This window comes from Brachycentrus maculatus, unplaced genomic scaffold (genome assembly GCF_059751285.1).
Source record: "Brachycentrus maculatus isolate JH-2025_06_01 unplaced genomic scaffold, ASM5975128v1 h1tg000241l, whole genome shotgun sequence".
NCBI classification, from domain to species: Eukaryota; Metazoa; Arthropoda; class Insecta; order Trichoptera; family Brachycentridae; genus Brachycentrus; species Brachycentrus maculatus.
Genome location: NW_028280992.1, coordinates 394,510 through 418,192, shown reverse-complemented (window position 1 = coordinate 418,192; position 23,683 = coordinate 394,510). Strand labels below are relative to the sequence as shown.

The following is a 23,683-nucleotide window of genomic DNA, read 5'->3' as shown; positions in this document are numbered from 1 at the left end:
CATGAAGTATGCAAGGACAAATGCTTTCTTGTTTACTTGTTGAAGTTATCTTCCAATTCTCACATCAACTGTTATGCAGTAAGGCATCAATATTTTATTTATTCTCTTTAAAAAAACCTATTTTTTGTATCAATCAAGCTGCATTGATGCAAGGAAGTTTGACAGCTGCTTCATAATTATAAACAATTGTGCGGCTTAGTACTAAACTCAGCAATGATCCTTTTTTAAATCCAGAAATTGCAAGAAACATCTGTAAGTGTATTTTTATTTATTTATTTTTAAATAAATATTTTTTTGTTATAATATTTGCTCCAGAAAATTCTTAAATAGTTGATATGTATTTTCATTTTGAAGAAAATATTACATTTCTGAAATTTGCATCTCAGTTTGGTTTTCCATGTGAGTTTGTTTGTGTGAAAAATAACCATTTTCGGTCATCATATCAGTGTTTAATGAAACCTTTTTGAGTTTCATTTTATAGCCATTTGTATATTTTTTTCAAATATACTGTTTTTTGCACAAAAATAATGTTTTTTTTTTTATTCTTTCTTTTTGAAAAAAGTTTTTAAATTATATAACTAAGAAAAATCTTACATTATGTTTTAATACGAGACAAAGGTCATTTGTACCCATTTTCAAATAAAGCTTCGTTTGGCATTAAGCCCCACAAAAATATATTCCTGATTAAATTATTGAGGGAAAAAAACATGAGTAATAAATAAATGATTTTTAACATAAAAAACAGTAAAAAGTAATTTTGGATTATTATATGCTGTCATCTACTGATGATCTATCTTGATGTTTTCTTCATTAAATCATACAGCATTGTTAAAAAATTAAAAAACATTTGTACTTTTTGGCATATGGGTAAGGTATAAACAGAGTTTGTTATTTGTTAAACAGAGTCACTTGGAGCACAACTTTGTTATATTTATTATATTATATTACATATATAAAAGGCACTGTTTAGAGTCATAAATGTAGGTACCTAATTATTTTGTGCAAATAACAAATATTTCACTTTTTAAAACTAAATTTGAAATGCATTCTTTATCATAGTCAATAAATTTAACAATGATTTATATCTTATTTCTGTTGTCAACTCGACAGCACTGGTTTTCCCAAAAGGCATTTCCAGATTGCCAATTTTTATTAACTGTCGATCTTATCAAATCCCATATTTGATAATGTTTATCTCCAAATGTACATTTTGTATCCACAACTTTTGAGTAATTTTGCATACAATTATTATTTAAAAATATTTTTCGACACACTTTTTTCATCTACTTTTGTGTCCACTTTATATTTTAAAATTCCTTCACAACAATAAAATGAGTATACCTTTTAAAGGAATTAAGTCACTTTTTAATAAATGTATCTGGTCGCGTACTGCTGCATTGACTATTTTTGTAAGTTTGTCTAATTTTACTATACATAATTCAATTGTTTAACTGAAGGTTAGGTTCTCATAAAGACCTTTATGAGTAACTATAATTTATTAATATGAAAATACACATCAAAATAACATCCAAAGACATGCAACAATACTCCATTGATAACTACTGCTATACTAGTAAAGCACTTTTTTATTGTTGGCCCAATCTGGCAACACAGCTAAGTGTTTTTTAGGAGCATTTAACAAGTCACAATTCATGTATGAAGAGATGCATCTGCCACTGCTAAAAAATCCCACCTTCATAATGTAATTTTTCACAGAATTTAAGAAACATATTCACAAACCTGACAGTGTTTTTAATGCTAATTGTATGGTAAACTAACCATATTCAGTTATGCTATAGTTTATTTAAGACACTTAGAATACCAATCATCTGTTTAATATTCTTTCCTGGGTTGATGGTTGTATTGTACAGCTGTCTTCATTTCGTAATATAAAGAGTCTTTAATGATTCTACTATTATATATATCTATTTTATTTTTTATTTTTTATATGGCTTTGTAAAAATCCATACCAAAATAATAATAATAAAAAAAACACTTACTATATTATTTATACAATCTTATTTTATTATATTGGAATATTATTTTATAGGAATTTTATATTTTTTAATCTGTTAATACAATATAGGTGGCTGTACTTCCGCATTACCATACGGGCAAAACATTGAAATTAAACAGCTTCTATACAAGGATACATTCTCTTCATACGTTGGGAACATAACGTGTTGTTTAAATCAAGAATACTCAAATTTCACCTTTCAGGTTTCTAGTCAAATATATTTTTAATTAATCCACCATTTTGCTTTTAAAGTGTGAATTAACTATTAACTATTGTTTTTTGACATCTCATCAAAGATGAAGAAGAATATGGAAGTCTGGGCATTTACGGGGCTGACGACCATCATAGGCTGGTTTAAGTGATCACTTTACACACGTGTAACATTCACCAATTCTACCCATTATTGACAACCGTGTGGTTACTCAAATTCTTGGAAATTCTATATATATGAACCAATTTAGAAATATTGTTCTTGAATCACTAGAACTTTACTAGAGACATCTATTGGTGAGATGAAGAAAAGCTTTTTATTAAGCAGACACTCATATTAGTATGTGAGGTCCAAATCCTGGATTATAATCACACACATGAGAAACGCCAGAAAATATCATTTTCATTTTTTTTTGTTTTAGCTTATAATTTGACCAGTTAATTTATATCCAACATTTTGAGTGTTTCCAAATACTTGTTCACAAATCTGGATTATCTCCAATTATAGGAGTTTTTTTTCATATTACTTTTTGACATCTCATCAAAGATGAAGATCATCTTTATCTTTGATGAGATGTCAAAAAAGAATATGAAAAATACCTCCTATAATTGGAGATAATCCAGATTTGTGAACAAGTATTTGGAAACACTCAAAATGTTGTAAATTAACTATTGTGTCCACGTATGGTGATGGCATTCATATGCTTTGTAAAATAATACTCTGATTAAAATTCTTATCGTTTTCATAACTAAACAATATTGGAAACATTGTTCACAGCAGATATATTAAATAAAAACAGAATACCGTTCCTATCCGCAATACACATATCATATTTATTTAAAGATGAAACACCCACATATTAGAGTATGTTGTACTATTTTTTTTTTTTTTTAACTCAAATTTCAAATTAACATCAATTTTAGAAAAGACTTAATTATTATAATATAGTGTATGATTTCTTTAATTAAAGAGAAATACTTGTGTTTTTATTATTTACAAAAATACTTCAATTTCATACTATTCAAATTGTGGTAGAGTGGGTTTCAACCGAGAAACTCTGACTCAAGAGTCCGCGACACTAACCACGGGACCACAACCCGACACGACATAACTAGCTAAGAATTTATTACCCATTTAATATGTAAACTTCACTTTAAATATGTTTATCTCTGTGTTTCTTTCTTATAATATTTTCTCAATTTTTTATTATCTATTTATTTTTTAATCTTGGTAAAACCCAAAGATCAGTCGAGAATGATTAATGATTATTTTTGTATCTGTAAAATGATGCAAAATCTCAACTGTTAAATAATTTTATTGACTGTTAAAGAACATATTTATTTTTCTACTATGAATTTTTTTAGTAAGTTAGCAGAGACTTTCAGAAATACATGTGAGACTATTTCAAAATTATTTAACATATTAAAAAACCCAGACTTCAATATTCCCATCTTAAAAGTCTTAATCTATGCGGGATTCTTTCCAAAATAATTTAGTTAAAAAAAATGTCTACAAAATAACATAAAACAAAAAAGCTTTTCCTAATGAGAGACAATTTTTGCTCTCCTGTAAAATTTTACAAGGAGAGACGTGGTTGTATAAACTACCAGCTAGATATAAATTCAAATAAACAATTCTAAAATACAAAAAAACACTCCACTCATATTTGATATAGAAATGCTATTATCAATTTATATTAGTTGTTATCTCTGTGGTATTTTCAATCCACATAATATTTAATGTTATCATTGTAATAAGAGCACTCTGAGATAAAGTACAACTCCAAACAGCTCCATCCTAAAGGTACTAAATATAAACACTCCTCCACAGAGCCATCACGCTCATTCTTGTTGTCAATCGAGCAACATTAAGTGGTGTAGCTAATTGTACTGATCACTCTTATCTGATACAGATAATTTAAAGTGATAATCTGTTAAAATTAAATAAAACTCAAACAGGTAGTTGTTATCTTTCATTTTCCGTTTGCAGATCTAATAATAAAGGTAAGTTTGTAATTACATGATTTTGTTTTTGTATTTGATTTAAATAAGCATTTGAAGTTATGCAAATGTTTTTTTCTATGTTCATCCTGCCACTTCAAACCCCATTATCATGGCACCAACTTGATTAACAGTAAAATATGTAATCATAAGTATTGTTAGTTATTATTATTAATACATATCAAAAGACGATTTATGATTCTTTTGAATAATATGCCAAGGATATTGTACATGTGTTATATATACCGTATCTTAGAAAAATTCACTCTCTATATAATTATGCTAAAATATGTGTATATGTATTTTTTCAAAACAGTTTGTTAATGCTATTGCAAAGCTCTTACAATCTAGTAATAAATTAATTCATTAGAATCATAGATTATTCTTTGATTTATAATAGTAACAATAAATTATTAAATTTTAAAAATAAAATACCTTTTCAATATAAAATATTTATTTTATTTACTTTTAATCATTATTTGTTTTCAAAAATGTATGTTTTTTTCATTCTATGTTATAAAAAGTATATGCCATATGATATAAGCCTGCACACTTCACCTAAAGGTTTAGGTTAAATAAATAAAAATAATAATCTCTATTCATAATAAAGCAATATTTGATAAATTGCTTCTGAAGAAAAAAGATCAATACTTTACTCATTACTGTCTCACCTACATTTTTTCAGATTATCATAACTCATTGATCCATCTGCACACATTAAAATTCTTCATTGTATTTTCCAGATGGGTTTTAAGGTTGAACAGGTGACAAAGCCAGTTTTGTTGGGAGAAGGTCCTCATTGGGATGCAGAACACCAATGTCTTTATTTCGTTAGCATCTTTGATCACACCATACATAAGTATGTACCATCTACCGGAAAGGAAACCAAAGCAAAACTTTGTAAGTTCGTAAGATTTTTTTCAAATATTTCATTTATGAAAACTGTAGAGTTACTAGAATACGAAAATTTACTACAACATCAAAAGAAACAATTTGCAAGTTACTTTCTGTAAAAATTGCAATCTTTCTTTTTAATTGTGAGTGAAATTTTAAAATGTGCAAATGATTTTCATTATTTATGTTAAAATATCATTTTAGTTCTTAATTAAGTTTTTTCCTCACGCCATTTCAAATATAGTAGGATCATACTCAGCATGGGGGATACATTCCATTAAGTTCCAGCCCTAAATGAAACAAGGCCAAAAAAATATATGTATACTTGTAAACCAAAATACAAAAAACAAGGTCTTATTAAAAATAAATGTTTACACGCAAACCGAAATACAATTTGGATAATGTTGAATTATTTTGAAGAATATATTTTGAGGTAGAAGATAAAATCATTCAAATCTATCATAATAAATAAACAAATAAGATTTTTTTAAATACATATTATTTTTCTCTGACTTAGAGATCTTGAAGATCTTTATCTTATCAACTTGTTTTTATTAACAGCCAAAATTTTCCAGTATATATTTCATCTATTATTATTATTGTAATAAGAATATAACGTTACTGTAAAAAATATTACATACTTGTCAGTAAAATATATTTTTATTAACTTTATAAAATAAAACAACTTTGTTTTTAACCACTTTTTTAATGGTACATTTTTTCTCCAACCAGTTTCGACAAGAACCTTGTCATCATCAGGGTTTAACATGTACTAATTCTAAAGCATTGAAATATTGATAGTTAGGTGAGTGGGCGGGTTTAAGGAATTAAGTTAGGTTTGGAGTGAGAGGGGTGATTATGTGGAATTTTTATTTCTGTTATTTCTAGGAATATATCAATCCAATGTTTTGAATATTGAAAGCATTGACTTTGTGGATCATATTGATATATTATTTTGAGAAATAAAAAGACTTTGTTTTTTGATCCATTCATATTTTTACAAACAACCAACTAGTTTCGGCAACAACCTGTTGCCCTCTTCAGGGTTTAATTTATGTCATAAACAACAGGTTGTTGCCGAAACTAGTTGGTTGTTAATAAAAATGTGAGTGGATCAAAAAATGAAGTCTTTTTATTTCTCAAAATCAATCAATCCAAACCTAACTTAATTCCTTAAACCCGCCCACTCACCTAACTATCAATATTTCAATGTTTTACAATTAGTACATGTGAAACCCTGATGATGACAAGGTTCTTGTCAAAACCGGTTGGAGAAAAAATGTACCAATAAATAAGTGGTCAAAAACAAAGTTGTTTTATTTCATAAAGTTTATAAAATGTGCTATAAAGTATCTGAGAAAAACATTCAAGAAAATATTTTTATTAATTTATTTTACGTAAATAGCTGGAAATGTGGGTTTTGCGGTGCCAGTGGCAGGAACCAAAGACCAGTTTGTTGTTGGAGTGGATCGCAAGATCCTGATGGTCAAGTGGGATGGGGAGAATTCTAGTTCTGCAGAGGTCCTGAACCAAATAACAGAAGTGGACACGGCACAAGGATTTAACACCAACAGACTCAACGATGGAAAAGCAGACCCTCGGGGAAGACTATACGGAGGTAAATACATATTCCATTTTTCGAGGACTTGGCGTTCTTAATTTCTTCCATACTTATCTCTCTTGAATCATCATTCAAGCATATTCGAGGAAATGTTCTTACGTCACTAATGTTATTAATCATATCATAGTCGTACAGGAGAAAGTGACCAACTGACAAAACGTAAAATGTTTAGGAGGGCCTTTTAAGTCACTTTTGCTTGACAAGAAAATAAACATCAATGCAGTTAGTCATTTTTAACAAGTCAATACTCCCAGGTTTGAAATCCTTTGGGATTTTCTTGCAGGGCAATATTAAGCTAGTAAGATATCAAATAGTCAATGATCACGTTTTTGTAAAAAATGCACTTGGTCACTTTCTGCTGCATACAGCATATCATAGTCATAACTATGATATGTGTTTGATACCTTTCGAGATACTCTTTCCATCTCTTTTTATTTCTTTTTCATTTGTTACTAATTTCCCGTCTTACGCTGCAATCGATTTCATACATCTGTTCTCACTTAGGATTAAGGATTTTTAACTTCTTTTCAGATTTTTTTTTATATATTCCTGAAAATTTTTGCCATATTCATATTCACATTATGACTTCATGTGCAGTAAAGATAATATTTCATATTTCTTCTAACCCTCACCCGAATCTAATGGTGCATAAGGCACTGCATCATATCGAAGCAGTATTATTTTTATCGTCATTTACATGAAGACAAGATGATCAGTCTTGCGTTTCAAGTGATATTAGAGTGAAAAATCACTGACTCTGGGAATCGAACCCAGGTCTTCAGCGTGTTAGCCAAATACGCTACTGCAGCGGACAAACAAACTTTTTCTCAGTTTATGTTTTTTTTGAGCTTGAGTTTTTTAAGTCAAATTTGTTTATAAATTTGCGTGATTAGTTTTAATTTATTGAATCCAAAAACCTTTTTTTTTTAAATTTAATTACCCATGATAATCAAATTAATGAAAATAAAAATAGCTCTTTAAGCTTGCTTAAAGCAATTGCTCCGAACACAATTTATGTATTTTTCTAGGTACAATGGGTAAAGAAGATCCCCCTGGAAATTTTCAAATGAACAGAGGATCCCTTTTCACGTTTAATAAGAGTGGAGCACAAACCAAAGCAGAAAATATCAGCATTTCTAATGGCCTCTGTTGGGACATTAATAAGAAGATAATGTACTACATTGACTCCTTGGAATACGCCGTGCGTGCATACGACTATGATTTCAAATCTGGAGCTATGAGTAATTATTACACATTTTATTTATTGATACAAAAAATTCTAATTGTGTCTTATTGGGTTATTATATCATTTGAAATTTAACCAGTTCCCAGTTTAGCCTGAGTGTGGCTCGAGAAAATCGTATTCCGACTTCTCGGTATTGATTTGCCTGATCCAAATATATTTATGTATTTGTTTTTAATGACTAACCTGAGTGGTGTTCAGGCGGTCTTGTTTTGACTTGTTAGTGACTATTTCTTGCACCAGTGAATTTTGTAACCAAAATTCGACTTTTAAGCGGTTTATAAAATAATTTTAAGTTAAATTGTTATGATTGATTTTGAAACATAATAATTATTATAACATGATACTAAACATCATAATTAGTTTGCAATGCTGACAACTAAGACTTTCGAACCACCATAGCACACACAGAAACAAACAAAAAAACAATAAGTATACACTAAAAAATTATGCAGCAGTTTATATTGAGGTTAATAGATTATTATAATGTTTGAATACAATAATGCCATGCAGAAGAAAAATATCAAGATATTTTCTGTAGATGTCAGTAGTATGAAGAATTAGCTATGTTATCAAATAAAAATCGTAGCGAAACCAGCACCCTTCTAAAGAATTAAGAAAAAAATATGTATGCAATATATAAATTGTAAATCGAATTACAATATGCACAAATAAAAATGCTAAATTTTATCCCAAGCAAATTTTTGGACCCCATTATATGTTATCGCATATTGGTACAGCAATCAAATAGCAATGGAATTTTTGTTTGAACTATATAATTACCATTTCATAATATTACATACTCTTATACCTTATTATCTGTGATGTATGGTAAATATTTGATAGTAATATTGTGCCAATATTGTGCTAATTAGCTTGAGAGTACTACCTACTTTTGTTTTATCTAGTCAAACTAATGCATGTATGTAACGCAGAAATGTACTTAAATACATGCCCATATTTTTTTATATGATTCTAATTATCAATTTATGTTTAACAAGCCCAAAAATTTACAGTTGTCTTATTTTTACAGCGAATCAAAGAATTATCTTTGACTATAAGAAAAACAACGTGGATGGCCTTCCTGATGGAATGACAATTGACACGGATGGAAATCTTTGGATCGCTTGCTTCGATGGTTCTCAGGTCATCAAAGTGGATCCGGTAAATGGAGTCCTTCTTCAACAAGTTCCCATCCCGGCACTTCAGGTCACTTCGGTGGCCTTCGGTGGACCTAATCTCGATGAACTGTATGTGACTTCTGCCAGTATGAACATCAAGTCTGAACAGAAACCACCGTGCGGAGCTACTTTCAAAGTAACAGGCTTGAATGCCAGGGGCAATGCTGGGGATTCGTGTATCTTATAAATACTAGATCTTATAATCTTGATCTTTTTAACTATCAAATATACTTATTATGCTTTGAATTTTTATTTGAATATTATATATTTTTGTATGTAGATAATATTTTTGTCCACAAATCTTGAAAATAAATAAAATGTAAGAAAATATCTTTGCTGTCTTATTCATTTATATTTACCATGAAAATAAATAGCCTTTTTATACAACATTTTGAGTGTGTCCAAAAACTTCCATCCAAAAATGTCCAAGAAATCTGGATCATCTCGCAACTAGGAGTTATTTTTTACATTCTTTTTTTGATATCTCAACATAGATGAAGAAGAATTAGTCTAGGCATTCACAGGGCTTACGACCATCATAGGTTAATAGGTTATATGGTTAAGTGATCACTTTACACACGTGTAACATTTACCAATTCAAATACATATAGATCAAAGGCAAAGTTTATCTGAATGTAAAACATCATGTCCAAATTAAGTTGTCTAATAACACTTACAAAATATCAATAAGTATGAAATTCGTGGTTATAAAAATAAGAAATTAAAATTTCTACTGTCTGTATGCGGTCCTTGAGAAAATTTTAAGTCATCGATGCCGCCCAGGGTGCTGTTTGGGTTGGCCAGGCCTGGTGTGGAGCCTCACTGCTAGCTTTTAAGAAAAGTAGTCGTTGTTATTAATTGTCAATAAAACTTATTAGAGATGATAAAGATTGTATTGAATATTCAATATGTTTGTATAATATTATACGTGTATGGGTATTATATTGTCTTTAAACATTTCTGCGCCCAGTAGCTAGTAATACATGCTCGTTTGTTATTTGTAGTGTGATCGGAAATAAAGTCAGTCGCCCAGAACGTCTCAGTGAACATTGGAAAACTCTTTGACGGTCATGTAATCAGTGTCATTCGCGTGACCTAACTAAGGTTGATGGGGCTCGCCAAATCACATTTTCAGAAAAATTAACAGCGAGATTGTAATCATTGATGTGATAAAACACATTAATCCGCGCGATACTTGTTTATCTTTAAGGAAATTCCATACATAAACGCCTTACGTTCCCAACTTCGTAGCAGTGTGAACGTGGTTTTCCATTAGTTGAGTGCATCTCCCTTCACACATAATGGATGAGCAGAATCTTGATGACGTAAGCCCATTATGGATACTTATAATAATCTACATGAATCCAGTTTTAGAATAAGCAAAAAATCCTAATTTTACTTTTTGAATAATGTTTACATTTTCTTTTTTCCTTATTCTTTTTTTCTTCAACAAGCAAAAATAATAAAGATAAATATATTAAAAAAGACAGTTTATACTGTGATGTAATTGCAGGAATGTTGTGCAAATATTTTTCGTTACTTGGAAAACCAAGGGGAATTTTCCATAATTGAATCCCCAATAATTGTTATCAAATCCAATAAACAACCCGATCACATTACATATTTTTTCTAAAAAAAAAACACTAATAAAATATGTAGCTTTATCAAAATTATATTAGTGTTGCTTCTTAAATGTAATCCAGCTTTGTTATTTTTATTTTAGATCCTATTGTAATACTTTCAAAATAAAAAAAAGGTTTTTTTTACTAAAATACTTAGAAAATTTATTTATTGATTTATAAAAAAAAAATTTTTGAGCACTTTTACATGAAAAAATCTTCGTTTTCATTAGACTGCCTTCGCAAATTATTTTTGCCGATTTTCAAAGTGAACTACATTTTTATCAACTTCATTAAAATTTTGAATTGCCATACAAATTATCTATTGGTAGGCGAGCGATAAAATACAATTGTAACTGATTTTATTTTAATGTTATTATTAATAAAAAATCACTGAGACGGGTTAGAATGAGTTCACTCCTAATTTATTTTCCATTCAACCAATCAAACAGCACTCATACTCCAATTGAAACTTCAATATTTCAATGACCATGACCCGCATTCTTAATTATTTACAATCAATAAATTCATCCAAGGAGGCTACTGTGAATATAATAAGATAAAATATATTAGTTAAAATAAAGGTTTGTAAAGTTTAGTATTCAAAAACTTAGCTTGACATTTTGTTAGCAAAATCTCCATACAGCTCATGATTGATAAAATATTTAGATTAATTTTGAATCCAAAAACAGAAAAATACTGGATTTAAGGCCCAAAAGTCATATATTATATATTACAATACAGACAGATAAGTTTTGTTAATTGTAGTTCATGTCCACTATCAAGTATAAATATAAAATTTTTAACTCTGTATCAATATTTAAAAATAAAGGTATGTAGATTTTTTTACAGTGAAATTTGTTTTATGTATGTAAAAATATTGCATTGCTCAATTTGAAAATGAACCATCAAATATAATTTATTTGAAATCAATGTAATTAGATGCCTGCAAAGGTGGAACAAGTGACTGAGCCCATGTCTCTGGGAGAGAGTCCACATTGGGATGCTGTACATCAATGTTTATACTTTGCCAGCATTCTGGATAATACCATACACAAGTACGTGCCAGCCACAGGAAAACAAACTAAAGCCAAACTAGGTAAGTACCTATAACTTAAATCAAGACAAGGACATTTAACTTAATTAATTACAGTGATGCCTCGCATAACGAATGCTGCACACAACGAACTTTCTGTTTGTTCATTATACAACTCACATAACGAACCTTCCTTCATACAACAGACTGTATCGTATTTCATTTTCATTCGTACGCTCCAAGGTCGCGCGCAGCCAACACCAAGAAGAGTTGACAACTGAAGAGCTAACACTTCTTGTCCAGCAACACGATGAGGCTCAAAGGGAAACTTTATCTGACAATGAGGAGGAGAAATCAAATTAACCAATAGCAACTGCTGCCATCGAGGACATCCTGGTCATTTGACCATTTAGGAAGAGGTTTTAAGAGTTTTCTTGAAACATAAACATCAACACTCACCATCAAACTCAGCTGAGGCCAACAGGATCAACAATCTCTACAATGAAACCCTTGCCTATTATTTCTGACAGGTTGAAGAAGAGGGAGAAATAGACAACCTTGGAAAGGTTTTTTTAGGATGCCAGCAAAAGATGCAAGAAGCAAAAGATTTGAACAAGAGGATTTGACCCTGCAAACCTCGGTAGACTCACCTAAATCTGAGTCGGACCAAAAAATGTGAGTATCTTTTTTTGTTACGGTACCATATTTTATGCTGCAAAACGAAAAAAAAAGAATCTGACATGTATTTTTATGGGAAAATACGTATCACATAAAGAACTTGCTCCTGGAACCAATTAAGTATGTAATGCGAGGCATCACTGTACAAGTAATAAGCATATGTGAGTCAAAGGTGTGAAGAATGTAGTTGGTAATAGAAGCAGAGGAAAACCGAGGAAAACTTGGCATTATCATGTATTTTAAATATTTGAAAGTTGTCAGATCAGGAATAATCGGCGGGTATGTAATGAGGACATGCATGAAAGAGGTGAAGATTGGTTGCAAAGACAGATTAGTGTGGCATTCTATTCTCTCCGTCTACCCCTGAAAAGAAGTGGTATAATGGTTAATTATTTTTTTAAAAATTATTATAAGCAGTTTTAGGGGTTAATATTAGTTAGCCCTTATGGCTTCAACTAATTAGCCCTTTGAGTTAAAAATATCCTACCCTGTAGGCTTATATTAACTGGTCATTTAGGAGTTTTTAATGTGGCAAACTTTACAGCCAGATTTTGTTAGCATTGATGGAATACCTCTCCCCCTCTCCCGACTAATACCAATACATAAATTCACATCAAAAGATTTTTTTGTTCTTAAATCAGTAATTTTTAATCAATTCCTTTGTGTTTTCTTTATTTTGTAGCCGACATTGTAAGTTTTATTATACCAGTAGCTGGAACTGTTGACCAATTCGCCATCGGCTCCAGATACAAAGTTATTATAGTAAAATGGGATGGAGAAAATAATAGTAATGTTGAATTAGTGCAACAAATTGCGGAAGTCGAACCCAAACCAGAAGATTCCAATATAATAAATGATGGAAAAGTTGATCCTAAAGGAAGGCTGTTTGCCGGTATGAAAATTTATTCTATTTCACAAAAATAATAAAATTACTCTCATATATCGCTCACTCCTTTCAAGAACGTCATAAATCAAAAATCGTCAATTTTCAGGTGTGCATGTTTTCGGAATGCCCAGGAAATGTACTATATCCCCCAGCAAAAGAGGCATATTTTTAACTTAATATTTACTCGCTACAGGGAAGAAAGTGTTGTTTTTGCATTTTGAAGAAATGGTATTGTTTAATCATTTTTTTAAATATACTAAATATTTTTAAAATGGAGAAAAAACCTTACCTAAAAAGATCTGTTGCACAGTAAAAAGTTCAATAAGTAGCTTGATATTTATTTTTAATACATTGTCTTATATTTTTATACATTGAAAACGTTCTCCTGAATAATCAAGTTTTTTGATTTATGACGTTCTTGAAAGGAGTGAGCGATATGTATCTATAAATAAAATAGAATTTACATGACAGGTACATAAATATTAAAATATATTCATATATGGTTTATATTTAGCATTTTAGGCTAAATAAATATATTTACTGTCCGCCTCCGTAGTGTAATGGTCAGCACACTCGGCTACCGTTCTGAAGGTCCCGGGTTCGATTCCCAGGGGGGTCAAAATAAATATATAAATAAATATAAGTGATTTTTTCACTCTAATATTTATTCCATATTACCCTGGACTGGTACCTGAAGCGGAGGGCTGATCACCTTTCCTTCATGTGTTAACGATCAAGATAACACTGCGTTTGTATGATGCAGTGCCCTATGCATCATCGGGGTGCGGATAAGGGTTTTAAATGAAATTAATAAAAAAAATATATTTCATCATTTCTAAGATTTGCATCTAAAATTTATATAAAAATGGAAGATTTTCACATGACAGTTTCCACTGATGTGTCTCCATAGATGGTGCCATTATCCATTTGTCAATAAAGTTTTCTTACTTAAGAAAATTCATCATGTTGGATCCAATTTTTAGAAGAGAGAATTTATTTCTTAAACATAATGGACACATTCTTAAATATCATGGAGTATATGGATAAAATTGCATTTATTTTTTGAACAGTTGTCAATTTATATTTCGCGGTAATAGAAAATTTGGTTTTCAACAGGAACCTATGGCAATGTAAAGATTGTAGATGGAAAATTTGAGATTGGTGAGCACCGAGGATCGCTTTATGGTTTTGATAAAAGTGGAGCAAAAATATTAGATGATAATATAAAGGTTTCTAATGGCCTCTGCTGGAATGTCGATAAAAAGAAGATGTACTTTGTCGACAGTTTGTCATATGTGTACGAATATGATTATGATATCACAACGGGATATATAGGTAAGCAATTGATATAATTAAATAAATCTTTTGGACTCTTTATAAGTTTGGGTTGGTATTATATTCAAACAATTATATTTCCGACAGATGCTGATTCACAATTTTTTTGCAGGTAATAGAAAAATAGCATTTGACTTCAAGAAAACTAATTTGGACGGTTTTCTTGATGGAATGACAATCGACACAGGTGGAAACTTGTGGATCGCTGGCTTTAATTCTGGTCGAGTTCTAAATATAAACCCCGAGACTGGAAACATATTACAGCAAGTTGAAATTCCCGTATCCCAAGTCACATGCTTAACTTTTGGTGGAAAGAATTTAGATGAGTTGTTTGTCACAACTGGGAGAATGAAGTTAGCTGAAGAACAGAAACCGCATAGTGGAGCAATATTCAAGGTTACAGGATTGAAGGCAAAGGGATATGCAGGAAAGCCGTTCACTTTTAAAACATTTGGTAAAGAATAAATATTCAAAGTGAATAAATAATTACTTACAGTCACCATTAGCAACGTTTTTATTTCAGAAGGAGCAACCTACAAATTTTGGTATCCTTAAGTACAGCAGGACCTCTATAATCCGAACGCCGAAAATTTACCCTCTGTTCAGACTAGTGGAGCGTTCAGATTACAGTACAGAGAATCTTTAGGGTATTTTTATCAAATGAAACAACATAGATATTGTAGAATTTTAAATATATTTATCCAACTTTTTTAAAGAAAACAAATATTTTAGTTGGTAGAAACTTATTTAATGACAAGTAAAAAGCTTTGTTCATAATTTACATAAAAGGATCTCCTCTGGCACAGGAATATCCACTTGGTTAGCCCATTCCAAGCATGTGTTTCCGTTTTCAATAAGCGCGGGAGGGATGAGTGAGCGTAGGATTAGAGGTGTTAGCGGGGGTTCGGATTATAGAGGTCCTACTGTATGTTTTGTCATTTTTGAATACTAGTATTTTTAATAATTCTAGCCTGCTAAGGATGAATTGGTTGAGTTGTTGTTAGTCGTTCTCTGATTAATTGGTAATCCACTATGTCGCTTTGTACACATGACAAACAGCTGTCACATGACAGTCTGTCAGTCAGACAGCATACTGTCAGTAGCATACTACTAGGTGACACGTGTCTGCAACTACATGGTGTGTTCACATAGAGATGCACATTTTTTTTTTGAGTTGAGTGTCTTAAGGCTATACTCGCAACACTAGAAGCTGCATGTCATTTCACGCACTATTTTTTTTAGAATATGAGTTTTTTTCTAATATACATTACTTTTTTTTTAATCCTTACCTTTCAATAACTCTTTTCTTTTCAAAACCATACATTTATTTCGCAGAAAAACTTTTTTCAATACAAAAAACAATGTTTTAAGAAAAAAATTCAATTACGTCAAATGTTGATATATATCTACAACATTTTGAGTGTGTCCAAATACTTGTTCACAAAATCTGGATTATCTCCAATTACAGGAGTTATTTTCATATTATTTTTTGACATCTCATCCAAGATGTATACATGTGTGTGATTATAAAATCCAGGATTCGGACCTCACATACTAGTATAAGAGTTTCTGCTTAGTAAAAAGCTTCTTTACATCTCACCAATAGATGTCTCTAGTGAAGTTCTAGTGATTCAAGAACAAGGTTTCTAAATTGGTTCATATATATAGAACTTCCAAAAATTTGACTAGTGTGGTTGTCCAATATTGGGTAGAATTGGTGAATGTTACACGTGTGTAAAGTGATCACTTAAACCAGCCTATGACGGTCGTCAGCCCCGTAAATGCCCAGACTTTTCTTCATCTTTGATAAGATGTCAAAAAATAATATATGTGTTCAGTGACAGCTGCATTTCATGTGTAGAGGTGGAGGGTAAAGATCACACTAACATGAATGATGGGGGTGACAGGATTGAATTAATAAAAACAACATTTTTAAGGTATAATGCGTATTTATTTTTAATAATAAATTGAAAGGAATATAATTATTATGGGTATAAGTAACATTAATGGAAAAAAAACATTAAAGAGATATATAATATAAATGTAATAGACTAAGAATTACCAAAAAGTGATAATTTCTTCAATTTAAAAATAATCTTAAGTATATAATGAAACAACGCTATCAAGAGTATGAAGGAATACAAAATCTTTTCTTACCTGATCAAAAATGTTTAAACTTAAATCATTTGGTGGCGGTTAACAATAACTGATTGTATTTATGAAAATTGAACGCTTTACTTTCTGATCATGAAATATATTTCAGAGGATTTCAGAGTTCTTAAAATTTTTATCATTTAAAAAAATTAAATACAATGAAGTTTGAAACTAGGAAAAAATCAGATCTTCTACACGATGAATAACAAGTTAGCAACATAAGTGCCCAGGGCTTGTTAGCCAAATTCTCGGTAAAGCATCATTTACAAGGGCTACTAAACAAAGCATTCCAATAAACCACTGCATAAGACAAGCATCATGTAGGTAGATATATTCCGAAACAGTGGAATGTCCTCAAAACAGTATTTCACTTAAAATGCTTTGCAAATTTCACAGCCAGTAGATTCTTCCATCAAACTACATCACCTCTCAAATATATTATCTTGGAAAAGATTCGATCATTAGAATATCTTATGCAATGACTTAATGGACTGCCCTCACAATTGCTGTGTGAGTAAATGATGGCACGAGTGTGGATCCTCATATTATGTGTATATTTTTTCCCATTACATATATATATATATATATATATATATATATATATATATATATATATATATATATATATATATATATATATATATATATATATATATATATATATATATATATATATATATATATATATAGTTATGTATATATGAAAGTTTTGCATAATACATATATAATTCACTAAGTATTACAATTATCGTAAATGAATACATAAGTATGTATATTTTTTCTATGTTAGAAATATTAAAAAAAACATGTATTTTGTTGTTAAATCAGTAGGAATGTATGGAATGAAATGAACTTTATGATTCCATGGTAAATGACAAAACAATAAATAACACATGCCTTTATATTTCAGCTTCGATATTGTATTTTTCAATCTGATACTTATTTGTTTGCTTCTTGGTAATCATTTTAGGTTTTTGAGTTAGATTTGTTTATAACGGATTGCCACGTCAAAATAAATAAAGTTAGAAGTTTGCTCTCAGGTCGGTGTCAATGACTCTTCAAGAATAAGCAGTAAGTTCAACAGAAATGTATGATTGCATATATCCTTATGCTTCATGCTTCACACATAGGGCGTTTGTGCACTACACGGAATTTTACCGTCCGGAACTTTAGTTAGCGTTTTAAAACGACGATTGGCTAGTGCTTTTGTCCATCTTTCTTCGGATCGGTGCATGAACACGTTGCGTGTAAATTTGATCAAGCTAAACTGTCGTAGCCGCTTTTATTTTTAAAACCGGACTGCCGGATGGTAAAATTCCGTGTAGTGCATAAGCGGCTATATTCTTATAGCACAGAGGTCATTGACCACACTTCAAACCTCTGATAACAAGCAAAAAGTAAACTCATCAAACAGAAAAATACAAAAATCTCATCAGCTTGTGTTATTGTTTTCCTTTAATTTAGAAATATATGATAGAGTTGAAAAAAGCGGGAAATACTTATTATTAAATGCAACTGTAAGAGATGCCGAAAGTATCTAAATACTAATTAATCCTAAATAATGATAAATAAATCCTTGTCCAATTACTAAAAATATGTGTGTGGTTGATGATTTTGAGAGATGGATAAGTTAGAAAGTGTAAATTTCTAATATAAAACCCAACAAATGTCTTAAAATTTCAGTTATGTAAACTTACAAAAGTGAGCAACCAATTAATGAAATACACATACTTGAATGTCTATATTTCAGTGGAGAAAATCAAAATAATTCTAAAGTGCTTCCGAAAGGCTAGTAAGATATCAATGTTGTTTATTGATCTATGAACTAATTCAGGGGTTCCCAATCTTTTTCAGCCCGCGGCGCACTTACAAGTTTAGTATTTTGTCACGGCCCCCTACTTTAGTTAGCTATTTGGAATAGATAATGTGACTATATATGTATATAAATGGATTATAGTCGAAATAATAAGGTACCTACAATAATAGTAGTTGGGTAGAAAGATGCTAGCTATCAAAAAAGAAATTGTTGCTTTATAGATACCTACCCGAGAATATTTGTGGTTTCGGATAATGACAGAGGATCGACTCACGGCGCCCCTCTTTACTTTCTACGGCGCACCAGGGCGCCGCGGCGCACACTTTAGGAACGCCTGAACTAATTTATCACCAAGTGATTGACAATTACAATTTCTCTTGGTTGAATTTTGGTTGCAGGTTTACAATGATCTCTGGTTTTCTCAATTTAAACTGTCAATTATGGAAGCACATAGAAAATATTTTACCCTATTTTAAAATGTTCTATTTGATTCAAAGCTCTATAATTGGTAGTTTTTTTATCCAATTATGTAAAAAAAAATACATGGAATAACTCAAATACCATAATATGTGTATAACGCTACGTTTCGGGGGGAGATAATTAGGAGTATGTTTCATGGACCTTAACTTTCGAATGTCTGGGATAATTTGCCACTGAGGTGAATGACCGAATGATAATCTTCAAGAAAATTTAGATTTTTTTAAAGGTAAATATAAATTAAAATAAGTTATGATTTTTTTTCTTCATAATTTACTAAGTATCCTTGAAATTTTTCACAATCTCCCCCTGAAATAAGACGTATATCCTGGCTTAACAACTTGAGAGTGGTTCCACTGTAGCACTAAGTCATTGCAACCTTCAGCATGGACACAATAAAGTAGTGATATATAGCAATATAAGCATACTTTACATGTTATTTTTAAAGATATTTTTCCACTCTTGTAAGTTGGCTATTCTGGAGATAGCTTGTTATATTGCGATATCACCAACAACACACATTTTAATTAATTTCAAGACAATTCCCAAAGGTCAGTGTATAAAATTTTCACATTATCGAAACAAGGTTTATTTGTTTTAATAAAGAATATTAAGGAATAATGACTAAAAACTATGCTTAATAATAGAAGAGCATAATGAAAAATTATTTCAAAAAATAATTTTTAAAGTTTTTCAAAATTTTGTCGTATATATTTATGTAGTTCGTTTTTATTTAGTTTTCCTGAAAGTTTAAATATTTGAATACAAATACGTAGACTTAAAAAATATCCTTTGAAATTGGTGAAAAGATTTACAATTAAGTAAGGCACTACGGCAAGAAATCTGAAATTATTTGAGCAAATTGTCAATTTGCCGGTTATATAAAAGAAAAATAACTAGAAATGCAACATATGGTGAGGCCAATATGTGCCGAGATTGCGAGTCACCCTTTGGTCACCCTCACCCTTAACGAGGGACATTTCGCATTACGAGTTACAGAGACAGGGCGAGTCCTTTTCACGTCATTCACTTGTGAGCTGGGACATCCGAGCCAGTCAAAACAAAAAATGTTTCGCTTTACGAGTTAGATTCTAGAATTATGCTCGTTATGAGAGGTCCCACTGTACATTAAACTGAAAGTTGAAATTTGTTATCATTTGAAAAATTTGGTCCCTTCAATTTCCAATTGACGAGCTCTTACTCCATTAGCATAATTACTATATAACATTTTTTTATATAATCTCGTAACAGTAATAGGCATTAACAGAGTCTTAAAAGAGTAACTAACTTTAAACATTAGCAAAATAGGAACTTTCGTTAAGTCAATCTCACGTTACATCACACTGTTAAGGTAGGCAGAGAGGACTGCCAAAACACCTACCATTTGCATTTTACAGTCTTTTCACCTCCTGGATTACATTGTACTTAATTAGACAAATATATGGCACATTATTAAATATTGTCTCAGATTTTATGTAAGTCGAGGATAGCACTAGCAAAAAATTATTAAAATTAGGTAAATGAAGAAAAAACTCTTAATATGGTAGATGACTACATTCAAACATTGTTTACTTGTTATTTTTTTTAAATGCCTAAGGATATTTCCAATATTTTAATATATTATATAAATAAGAGTGGTATGAGCAAACTATTCAATAAAAAAATAAACTATGTCAAAATAAAGTTACAAAAACTGACACCAGGATATTTTTTTATGATTCTAAAAATTTGACAAATATAAGGTATGCTTTATTTGAAATATTTTTAAGGCAAATGAGATGTAAGTTTTTTAAAAAGAGGGCTTTGATTCTTAATTGAGTACCTACTACAGGATTTAAAAAGAGCTTAAATAAAAAATACTTTAAAAAAAAAGAAATAAATAATAATTGATATTAGCAAAAAAAAACAAATAAGGGTGTATTTGTTTTCATATTATTTTTTGGAGATATCAATAAAAAAAAAATTATAATGCTGTTGCAAGATGGAGTTATGTTAGAAGATAAGTCAAAAAATATGTACGTAGATATATTTATATTTTTAAAATTTTGTATGGCATAAATAGTACGTATCAATAATAAAACTGTTGCAGGTTATCTTTTTGACTCCAACGAGTTATGACGTTCAACAGTTGGGATTGCACAACCTTCATTTCATCACCGATGGTTGTAAGATGACTACGCAATAACAATGTGTTTTACCGCTGGTATTTGCCAGCACCGAGGACCATAATGTAAAAACCAGTAATGTCTTTGTGTTTACACATCGGTTTTAACCGGTATTGCCGGTTAAAACTGATGGTTATAATAACCACCGATCAATACGGCAAATACAGCAAAAGCCCAACCCACAACATAGACCATTGTGATATTTTTTACAATTTTCTATTCCTCATACACTGAATAACTGAATTATGAAACTGTTATTGTTTCGAAGATATTTTAAAAAACTGATAATCCAGGTAGGATGAGCTGCTTGTATACGGAGAGAAAAATCAGCAATAAAGTATTCAAATCAAAAGTGAATAGATTCAACTTCAATGGATGCGATTCAAAAATAAATTTTATAAATTTATCCGTTCAATTATTTTGTGGCTTGTGCTTTTGCTGAATTAAACCACCCTGTTGATTTTTAAAAAATGACAAAAGTTAATGAAGAAGACGGGTATTTTCTAGAAAGCCCTACAAATGGATGCCAATCGATGAAATATAATAGAATGCATTTGTTCCTACCAAAGTAATATCAATTAAGAGCTAGTAGTAAAATAATGAGGCGAAGAATTGAAGATACAGTAGAATCGCGATATAAGTAATCGCGATATATCGAAAAATGACGTATATCGAAAAAAAAAAACAAATTTATTCCCTAAAACTAATTTTTCACACAAAAATGCATTTATATAACGAAATCCCGTTATTATGTATAACAAAATCACTTTTGTCCCGTACGAAAAAGTGCCAATACATTTAAGTAAATTTATAACAAATAAAAAATGTTATGATAAAAATATTTCAAAGCCGCGCCGCCACGGCGCCGCGCGGAAATAAAAAATGTTAAGATGAAATTATTCAAGCCGCGCCGCCGCACCATATGCGGATGGTTTTATGGCGATTTTTAAAAGTAATTCAATACAATATCCCATCAGCTTGAGTAATTAGTAATTAGAGTCTATGAGTCAGTGAAATGATTTAATTTAGCAATAATAATTCTTTAGTTGTGTCGCCTACTTTCAAAATCCGCTAGATCCAGTTTTATAAGATTTTAAAATAAATACTCTATCGGAATGCCAGTTGTGGGTTTTATTGTTCAAAAATTTTAAATACTTGAAAACCCCGCTAAAAAATACTTAAAAACAACGTTGTATTTCAAATTCCGATATATTCATGAAACTTGCCTTCTGACCCATATCGGTCAAACAGAGAGCGGAGATAGGTCAAAAGTTAAGATGACGTCATTATCGATTTGTGTCTCGTGTTTTTTTTTGAGTACTGAAAAACTTTCCAAAAAATGGGAGAATTCTCTATTTTATAATATTTTATATAAAGATAGACAAATCTTTGAAACATAAATGTTATCTGGAGAATTTGGATTTTTTTTGTAAAATCGACTTATATGGATCTGGCGGATTTTGAAAGTAGGCGACGTAGTTATAATCTCTCTTCTTATTTCAATGAAATTATTTCTGTAGGCCATAAAAATTCTTATGTATATTCTCTCCCATAATCAGTCCACCTGCTTATCTCAATGGTAGACAATAATAATTCTCAAATTACAATCCGTCTTTTTATCTCAATGAAATGATTCTGTTGACAATAATAATCCTCAAATTGCATCCGTCTTTTATCTACATCGTAAGGGCATTTGTCCACTACACGGAATAATTTTACCGTCCGTCCGGCACATCAGTTTGCGTTTTAAAACGACGATTTTACGATCGAATTTACGCGCAACGTGTTCACGCACCGATCAAGAGCTCCGATCCGAAGAAAGATGGACAAAAGCACAAGCCAATCCAAGCCAATCGTCATTTTAAAACGCTAACTGACGTGCCGGACAGTAAAATTACACGGAATTTCGGGTAGTGGACAAGCGCCCTAAGTGGGGCGTAGTGTCGGGTAAGACAATCTGCACACTATTGGACTAGCGGAGTAACGTGTTACGACGTACGACATGCACGCATACTTACAAAGCACGCCACACGCGCAAACACAGAAACGTTTGTGTATTTTTACGATTTTATGTTAGGATTTGATTCCCGATTTTTTTACAAATTAATTATTTCCGTCGCTGCAAATGAATGACATTATGAAAAACATTTACCAGACCCAACATTACAAAATTGTTTTATTTTAACTTTAAATATGGCCAATAAAAGCAACTAGGAATATTAAATATGACGGACAAATTTGGACAAATACGAATTTGTGCGTTTTATACGGATTTTGAAGGAATAAAGAGATCAAACGGAATTTGAAGGATTATAACGGAATTTTAACGGATTTTAGGAAATTTTTAGCG

General features: G+C 30.7%; 2 protein-coding genes across 5 annotated transcripts; both read left to right on the top strand.

The window, feature by feature from the left end:
• The first annotated feature begins 127 nt into the window (after positions 1 to 127).
• On the top strand, positions 128 to 9,499 carry LOC148306444 (regucalcin-like). Of its 4 annotated transcripts, XM_088264999.1 has the most exons (6): positions 1,026 to 1,409; positions 2,087 to 2,220; positions 4,972 to 5,128; positions 6,528 to 6,740; positions 7,772 to 7,984; positions 9,020 to 9,499. In XM_088264999.1, the coding sequence occupies exons 1-6, from the start codon at positions 1,373 to 1,375 to the stop codon at positions 9,352 to 9,354; spliced, it is 1,089 nt and encodes a 362-aa protein (XP_088121125.1). In that variant the 5' UTR covers positions 1,026 to 1,372; the 3' UTR covers positions 9,355 to 9,499. The 4 variants fall into 4 exon arrangements, with proteins under 4 accessions (XP_088121128.1, XP_088121125.1, XP_088121126.1 ...); XM_088265002.1 differs by lacking the exons at positions 1,026 to 1,409; positions 2,087 to 2,220 and adding an exon at positions 128 to 252; XM_088265000.1 differs by lacking the exon at positions 2,087 to 2,220.
• Positions 9,500 to 11,728: 2,229 nt separating this feature from the next.
• LOC148306443 (regucalcin-like) lies at positions 11,729 to 15,271 on the top strand. Its single transcript, XM_088265030.1, has 4 exons — positions 11,729 to 11,885; positions 13,183 to 13,392; positions 14,503 to 14,721; positions 14,834 to 15,271. Exons 1-4 carry the CDS (start codon positions 11,729 to 11,731, stop codon positions 15,184 to 15,186), a joined length of 939 nt encoding a protein of 312 aa, XP_088121156.1. The 3' UTR covers positions 15,187 to 15,271.
• The last annotated feature ends 8,412 nt before the right edge of the window (positions 15,272 to 23,683 follow it).

Coding starts and splice junctions, on each gene's coding strand:
- LOC148306444 (XM_088264999.1), top strand. CDS start 1,373: ATGTATCTGGTCGCGTACTGCTGCATTGACTATTTTT. Junction 5,129..6,527: donor GGAAACCAAAGCAAAACTTT/GTAAGTTCGTAA, acceptor TTACGTAAATAG/CTGGAAATGTGGGTTTTGCG. Junction 7,985..9,019: donor TTTCAAATCTGGAGCTATGA/GTAATTATTACA, acceptor TTATTTTTACAG/CGAATCAAAGAATTATCTTT.
- LOC148306443 (XM_088265030.1), top strand. CDS start 11,729: ATGCCTGCAAAGGTGGAACAAGTGACTGAGCCCATGTCTCTGGGAGAG. Junction 11,886..13,182: donor ACAAACTAAAGCCAAACTAG/GTAAGTACCTAT, acceptor TTTATTTTGTAG/CCGACATTGTAAGTTTTATT. Junction 13,393..14,502: donor TAAAGGAAGGCTGTTTGCCG/GTATGAAAATTT, acceptor GGTTTTCAACAG/GAACCTATGGCAATGTAAAG.